The 8,741-nt window shown below is 44.8% G+C and overlaps 1 gene segment (V, D, J or C); it reads left to right on the top strand.

Moving 5' to 3' along the window:
• The first annotated feature begins 6,119 nt into the window (after positions 1–6,119).
• On the top strand, positions 6,120–8,524 carry LOC143651377 (immunoglobulin lambda variable 5-52-like). The segment is given in 2 exon segments: positions 6,120–6,165; positions 8,169–8,524. Coding segments are annotated over 2 exon segments (402 nt in total).
• The last annotated feature ends 217 nt before the right edge of the window (positions 8,525–8,741 follow it).

Below are 8,741 nucleotides of genomic sequence, written 5' to 3'. Positions count from 1 at the left end.
CACTCCTTGGACTTGTCTGTGGTGGGCATGGTATGAGCAGGGGCATTGGGCAGGGTGCATGGACTGTTTATGGCTTGGGAATATTCCATGCACCCTGTCCTGAGCCCCAGCTTAATATCATTTTGATTGTAAGCATTAATTCAATGTTGTGGCTTTTGGATGATGCCAAGTATTATAGAAATAAGAATTCAATTATCTTATTTTTATTATGAACACCCTTTAGCCATTTCCAGGCTTTTGTGATGTCAGGGGGAAGTGACTGCCATTTTCCATGGGAAACCCCAAGTTCACTTCTACTTCTTTGAAGTAGAAGCATAGAATTCAAAGCAGGAAGTTCCTGGGCCTGTGGGTTGGAAACCAACTAGACTGAGGTATTATAAACAGTCCACAACCAGGGCCCATGGGCCATGTTAGAGCAGGCTCCTCCATGTAATGATCACATAGGTCCTGTGGGTTGGGTTACAAGGTGGATTCCCAAACTGGGATCTGGAGTTGGACCTGAGATTTTTAATCAGAACCTTTACTGACAAAATCTATGGTCATTTTTAATAATAATAATACATGAGAATCACATAAAACAAAAATGAGAGTTCTCAGCAGAAACAAAATAGTGTCATCCCAAAATGAATGACTTGGATTAAAGAAGAAATCCACAGTGCATACAGAAAGCAGATAAGAAAGGACTGGGACAAGAGGTCAGTAAATTGGAGGGGCTCCTTTTTCTTTAGCAGCAACAACAAAACCAAAATTACACTCATCTTTCTGAACTCCTCTCAGCCTCTTGCCCCACCTCCCATTGACTTATCCTCCACAGTCTTAAGCATTGACTGTCCACACTCCACAACCACCCCAGATCTGAATTTGATGTCCTGTTAAATCCTCAGTCCTCTCTTTCTCTTTCTACCCTTTTCTTACTCCAGGCCTCTTCAGTTAGTACCATGTCTTAATATCAGGAAAGTTGCAGACATTTCTGCAGATCTTTCCCCGGAGGTTGGCACTCACATCCCCTTCCCTGCATAAAACCTCTAATCCCTTAGTTCCTCAGGGACAGCCTGGCTGATTCTCCTTTTTCATCCCCATTACAACCTTCTTCTATTTCCTGGGTTGTCCTAATTTTTTATTGAATTTAGTGAACCATGTGACATGGCCATTTATTCCTCTAAACTTTTCCCTCTACCCCTTCATCAGGTCATGTGAGGGATGTGTTAGGAAGAGGACCCTGGCTTTGTGAGCAGCCTGGAAGTGAGGTCATGGTTAGACGGTCCCAGATCTCAGTCAATGAATATTTCTAAACCATGAAGTTTGTGTGAGAAATGCTGTCCCCTGAGGGCTCCTTATGAAGTGGGAAGAATTTCTAATTCCTACTGAAATGGCCCATTTAGAAGAGTAAAGGTGGAAGCTGGGTAGTTGGCAGGGGTGGGCAGGGATCAGGTTCTGGAGGGGAAGGCAGAAGCCTCTACCAGCGTTGCTGTCATCCAGAGAACATGGAGAGGGGCCTGGGCAGCAGGGGGCACTGTAGGCATGTGCTGCAGGTCTGCTGGGGCCTGAGACCCCAAGCCCAGGCCCCACCATCCCAGAAATGACACCAGCCATTGAGGCCACACTGGGAGCCCAGGGAGGGAGGAGCAGCCAGGAGAAAAGGAACCCATTTGCATGCAAACCCTTGTCCCCTGAGGACTGAGGGGATGAGAGAGGCATGGGCTATGTCTGCCCCAGCAGAGCTCTGGGATCTGCACCAAGGCCTGGATGCCAGTCAGCCTCCTCACCTTCCTTGTCCACTGCACAGGTCACAACCATCCTCAGTGTTGTAGTGCTAAGAGTGCTGGGAGGATCCAAACCTTTGTCACAAATGTCCTTACCTCTGTCCTCCCCACAGGTCCTAATAAGTGTCTGTGTTTGCAGAGTCCTTCTCCCAGCCTGTGTTGACACAGCTGCCCTCTGCATCTGCATCCCTGGGGTCCTCAGTCAAGCTCAGCTGCAGCCTGAGCAGTGAGCACAGCACCTACTATCTTGCAAGGCACCAGCAGATGTCAGGGATGGGCCTATGTGATATATGTGATGTACACGAAGAATGACAGAAGCCGTGGAAAAGACAATGGGATCTCTGATCACTACTCAGGCTCCAGCTCTGTGACTAGCTGCTATTTACCCATCAGCAACCTCCACCCCGAGGATGAGGCTGCCTATTTCTCTGGAACAGTCCATTGGTGTGGGAGAAGTCACACATAACCCACAGTGACAAAGACAGAGGGGAAGTGAGACAAAAACTCCTGGATGTGCTCTGTCCCCTCCTCTCTCCCAATGGCTTGATCAGCAGCTTGATGGAAGACTCCTCACCTCCTGCAGTCTCCACCTGCCCAGGTGTGTGGGTCACTGATCACCTATATCTGAGAAGAGTCTGTCTCTGTGCTGTCTGTCCATGTCTGGTTGTAACCTACAGCACATGTTCCTCTATGTTGCAAGATATTTTTCAGGAGTTCTTGTACCATGTGGATTTGTATGTGGACAAGTATAGTTGTCCCAACTCACCTGCACCCTGAAGGATTTTTAGTTTCCAGGGTGTAGAGCCATCCACAGGTGAACATAGACACTACCACCCCATCAGCTTCTATTATCATCATCTTCAGTATCTGTGATCTGTCCACACACACAGAAGGGGTCAGAATTTTTTCCATTGAAATTCAGAACGTTGACCCTGACTCTCCAGGGTCCCATGTGCTTCCGGGAGCTCCTTCTAACCTTCATCACCTCCCAATATCCTCAATGTGCCCGTTGGGCTCAATGTGAACATTCTTCTATGAGCTTGCAAAAATGAAATGGAAAACAACATTTTCATGCAGGAAGATGGGAGAGGGTGGGCTGGAGCTGTCCCTGACATCTTGGGCAGCCCCACTGTGCTCCCCAGAGATGTGTCTCACAGGCAGGAGAAAGTCCAGGGTGGAATCACTGCCTGCACTAATAGCCTATGTGGATGCTCAGGACAGGATAGATCTCTCTGCTCTGAATGGCTGTCATTGTCCAGGCTTTGGCTGTTCCCCAGGATGGAATGAAGGTAAAAGAAGCATGGCAAGGAGCGGTCCTTTGGAGATAGTCTGGACCCAATTCAGTCTCTACTGTCCACAGTACCAGACCTTGGAGATCTACATCACCAGCTACAGGAAGCTGAGGTGTTGTAGGAAAACATTATGCTGCACATGGAGCAGTGTGTGGCAATTAATTCCCCATTGTCCATTCATTATTACTACTCAAAAGAAGTGAGGGTCATGTAGAAAACCATGAACCATTAGAAATTTCTTTCTACTTCATGCATTTGATATTCTGTGGTAACCCAATGAAACTGAACATTTTGCCTAGATCACCAAAACTTTTGTAATTATGGAAGAACCAGATTCTCCTTCATCACAGTTTCCTAATTAAGGGAGCATGAGAACTATTCCCCCAGGCTCTCCTCATTGTAAACTTCTCTAGCTTTTCATGATTAACAATGACCTTGATTCAACTGCTGCAGAAACCTCATTTGCCTTCATGTACCCTTGGCGCCTGCTCAAATCAAGGAGGACAGTGTCCTACTACTGAGTGGGAAGTATTCGAGATTTAAAGTAACTCTAAAGTGATTTTACAAATCATGACTCCTGCTCTGGGGAGTCTAAATGGGTATCACAACTTGAGGACTTATGTCTTATTCTTGCCTTTTGCTCGGTGTTTAGAATCTTTTGCTTAGGTTGTTTTTCATGTAATGCAGTAATCATTCAGGCATTGAAATCTCATGTTATTCACAGGAGAACATAAATGTTATCCAACTTTCAAAACTCATCCTTCTCCAAGGACCCCTGAGTGAGCTGGTCCTGGGGGAGGGCAGGGCAGAGGGTAGGAGGATGAAAGGTCTCATGGGGAAGGGAGCACTGTGGTCTGGGGTCGAGAATTTCTTTTGCAACCACCAAGTCTTAGCTTGTGCTTTTTCTAGTTCATGAAGAGGGGAAGATGATATTGGAGGCTGAAAGTGAAACAAAAGGCACGCCCAGAAACATCTTGAACTTTACCCTAAAGATTTTACTGAATCTTGGCAGGAGGATAATCTAAGGTTATTTTCTAGCAGAGAGATGCCTCTGTCAGATGCATATATTTGAATTATCCCCTTGACTGTGGTGTAAAGAAGGAAATAATGTGATGGCAAATGGTGGACAAGACCATGCCCAGGGACTCTGGGTGGCACAAGTGAGCAGTGGTGGGAACTCACACTTGGGCAGCTGGGGCAGCATGGGGAAGGAGGGCAGGGGGTTCTGTGGGCAGAGCATGGAGAAGATCAGTGTTGACTTCTCATGGGAGGCAAAGAACACTCAACTGTCATGAATAGGTTCCAGGTTCCCAACATCAGGGATTGGCCAATATATGATGCCAAGATACATAAGAACATTGCTTCACGGTTAGTGACTTTTTCCACTGTGGGTTACCAAACTGGGAAACATCTCCAAGACAAAATAGAATGCTTTCTTTTTTGTCATCAGTGTAAGAACAGAGCCATGCCCATTGCCTTATCTAAATACAAACTCAGTATACATTTATTCAATGAATATATAAATTCACCTAAATTGAAATCCCAGAAGGAAAATCAGGTCAGAGGTACATGTAATAATTATTTCTTTCTGAACACTGTGAGATTGTGGTTCTCAGTTCATTGGAAAGGAGATGCCAATGACAAATGCTGACCACAGCTTTGGAGAACAGGAGAGGAACATGAATTTAAGCTCTGGATGGTTTAACTAACAGTATATACAAGGCAGTGCAAATATGGACTGGACTCCATGGGTTCATGTGGGACAGATAGCAAAGTTGGTTATGTGCCCTCAGATTCTGATTAAAGAAACCACAGGGAACAGGTATGTGGCAAAGCAAACTCTGAATACAGAAAGCAAAGTCTGTGAGCAAGCAAACTTCAGTGCATGAGTTAGTAAGGGAATGTCTGCTTAACATTTCAATGAACTAAGGTCCTGTAAGATAGATATATATGAATGAGTTGTTGAATACAGAGCTCAAAATCCATCATATAATATAAATTATGATATTCAGCTACCTACACCAAACTCTCAACCACTATTGACCTGGTTGCAAGAGATCTGGAAGCAAGAATGTGGTGCTATGTAAAATCTGTTTCCAGACAAAAGAAGTGTCTGCAGTGGAAGAAGTGGCCGAAGGAAGCCAATGAATGAGTATCTGAGAATGGATGAACCAATCTGGATTTAATTCTAAGAAGTATGTCATGCTATAAACCACACAAATGCAAAACTAAGGATCCACTGTGATTCCTTCAATTTCTTATCAGTTCAACCATTATCTAAACATTTGTGGAAAAGAAAACACAAAGCACTTTACAGGAGAGTTGCTGGAATTCAATATTTGGAAGCACAAGATTAGGAATGTAAAGCATGAATGTAAGTAATAAACCACACACCAATGAAGTGACATCATGTCCAAGATTTGTTTTAATGCCCTTAAGTGAGGGAATGGGTTGAGGGATGCAGACAAGTGAGAGATTAAACAGAAGAGTCATAATGATAATGGTTGAAGCTGGGTGATAGGGCAAATATTTTAATGAGCTATCTTCTATATTTTTAAAATTTCAATAATTTCCATAATAACAGATGTTTACAAAAATCCCTGTCCCTATCTGTGCTGATAAAAATGTCACATGCTCTAGAAAGAATAAATACATGCCCTATTTTTAATAAATTTTGTTGCCAAAGTGGGTGATAATTTCATGTGGAAGCCCATCCAATCCCAACAGACTGAGGAGGAGCTGGTGTGGTGACCTTGGAAGGGAAAAGATCTCTGAGTCCATGAAAAGGGAAGTGAATGAGGCTGAAGGCTGAGAGCAAGGAAAGGGACCAATAAGGTTGGCTGTAAGGATGGCAGGTGCCAGAGAGTGAAGGGTATGTCAGAGGCTTCCAAGGAGACTGAGGTATCCAAGAAACAGCAATGAGGAGCAACTGCTGGATTTTGAGCCAGTGGTAACTGCTTGACCAGAATGAGAAAAATCTCTCTGCAGGCCATGGATGGAGAGTGAGCCAGGGAATACGGTGAGCTGGCCTGGGACTATTTACTAAAAGAGCTTGTGAGTGGAGATGTCGGACATTTGTACATTTAGAGCAAGTGTGGATGTGGAGTACAGTGAGTGGTTGCTGCTTACCTGCCCAGGCATCCAAACACATGTGCAAACAGCATGACATTAAAATTTCCAACTCAACTTCCTGCTAATATGGAAAGAATGAGTAAGAAAATAAAGATGGAAAAAATTGTTGTTAAAATTAGCAGTTTCTATAATACCTATGACAAAATTCTAACAAAATTTGCATCATAATTATGCATCAAACTGCAAGCTTTTCTTAGGGAGGGAAGGATGACTTCACAAAATAAAGAAGTGTTACTTTGTGTATTGGTAAATATTAAGCTGACTGTTTTAGTTTGCTAGCTGTCAGAATGCAATATACCAGGAATGGAATGACTTTTTAAAAGGAGAATTATTAAGTTGCTAGTTTACAGTTCTAAGGCCAAGAAAATGTTCCAATTAAAACAAGTCTATAGAAATGTCCAATCTAAGGCATCCATCCAGGGAAAGATACCTTGGTTCAAGAAGGCCGATGAAGTTCAGGGTTTTTCTCTCAAGTGAGAAGGAACATGGTGAACATGGTCACAGTTTCTCTCTTGGCTGGAAGAGCGCATGGTGAGCAAGACATCATCTGCTAGCTTTTCTCTCCTGGCTTCTGGTTTCATGAAGCTCCCTGGGAGGTATTTTCCTTCTTCATCTCCAAAGCACTGACTAGTGGAGTCTCTGCTTCGTGGTGCTGCAGCATTCTCTGCTCTCTCCAAATCTCCTTCATTCTCCAAAATGCTTCCTCTTTTATAGGACTCCAGAAATTTATCAAGACCCACCCAAATGGGTGGAGATATGTCATCACCTAATCCAGCTTAACAACCACTCTTGGTTAAACCTCATCTCCAGGGAGATGATCTGATTACAGTTTCAAACATACAGTACTGAATAAGGATTATTCTGCCTTTATTAAATGGGATTTTGATTAAAACATGGCTTTTCTAGGGTACATGCAGACTTTCAAATGAGCACACCGGCCAAAGTAATTAGTTTTCCCATAATAACAGTGAATAGCATCTATCTACTATTCAAATTTAAAGCTTAGAAAACTTTATTTTACTTCCTGGAATTTGGCCTTTTAAACTTGCTTTAGGGTATTTTCATTTCCTGAAAAATGTCAACTTTATGCTGTTCCTTTGAAAAGCCTCTACTTGCTTTTCAGGCCAGCCCATATGATCCCTCCTCTGTGCCACCTGACCTGATGCCCACAAGGTACCTTAGTCTAGGCAGCATCTTCACTGGACATTCCAAAAGGTGAAGTGTCAGCTCATGTACTTGTTTGCAGCTCCCATGGACCTGGGCTCCTTCCGGAATGAGGAACTGATTAGAAAATTGAGGGAAACTTCTCAAAATCACTGTATTTTGGAATAAGACATAGATGTTTGGACACAGACAGTGGTTGGTGTGGGGGCAGATATCAGCTGGCCTCCAAGGTCTTTGGGCATGCTGAGGTTGAACCCTGTGAACAGCAGGGGGTGAGGTGAGACTACCTGGGTTGCCTAACTTTGGGCTTAGTAGGAAACATTCACACCAAGGGGTCCAAGCTTTGAGGTCACTGATGGGGACTCAGCAGTTATGTACCACCTGGCCTGGCAGCATCCCCTGAGCAAGGACCTTTGTGTTATCTCTGCAGGTGCTTCCTTCCAGGCCTCTCACAAGGGACCAGCTGAACATTCACCCTGCTTGGTCTAGTGTGAGCTGAACTCCAGCATCAGAGCTCAGGGAGGGCCTGGGTAGCCAGTGGATAGAAACAAATTTGCATGAAGAACTCCTCCCCTGGCAGAGGGTGGGAGAGAAAAGGAGGTCTGCGACAGCCAGCTCCACTGTAGGCCCACAGGGCTGTGTCCACCATGGCCTGGACTCCTCTCCTCCTTGTGCTCCTCTCTCACTGCACAGGTAGGGAAAGACTTTGGATGCTCAGGGCAGCTTCTCATTCTGTATGAGTCCCCTTTTCCTCAGACCTCCCAGCAGGCTCTCCCTGGTCTTTGCCCCATCACACATTCATATGCTTTGTTTGCAGGTTCCCTCTCCCAGCCTGTGCTGTCTCAGCCATCCTCCCTCTCTGAAACTCTGGGAAAGTCTGCAAGACTCACCTGCTCTCTGAGCAGTGGCTTCAATGTAGGGGACTTCTGGATACGCTGGTACCAACAGAAGCCAGGGAGCCCTCCCTGGTACCTTCTTACATTCCACACAGACTCAGACAAGCACCAGGGCTCTGGAGTCCCTAGCAGATTCTCTGGATCCAGTGACCCATCAACCAACGCAGGCCTTTTGCTCATCTCTGGGCTCCAGCCTGAAGATGAGGCTGACTATTACTGCTGTACATGGCATGGTAACTCTAAGAGTTACACAGTGCTCCAGACTATGGAGAAGTGAGACAGAAACTACCAATCTGCTACTCCAGACTGGCGCAGTCACCCTATCACTGCCTGAAGCTTAATCTCTCTTAGGCAGGGGCTTCTGTTGACACTTATTCAGCCAGTGCTTGGATTTCCTGGGAGCACTGTATGTGAAAATATCTTTTCCATTTTACTCAGTCAAGCAATTCTTTGATCTAGTTGCTAATATCTTCTATCGTGATCATGTCTACACA

The sequence above is a fragment of the Tamandua tetradactyla genome, chromosome 12 (assembly GCF_023851605.1).
Source record: "Tamandua tetradactyla isolate mTamTet1 chromosome 12, mTamTet1.pri, whole genome shotgun sequence".
NCBI classification, from domain to species: Eukaryota; Metazoa; Chordata; class Mammalia; order Pilosa; family Myrmecophagidae; genus Tamandua; species Tamandua tetradactyla.
The sequence above is the reverse complement of the archived record's forward strand: the minus strand, read 5'-3'. Positions and strand labels throughout refer to the sequence as shown.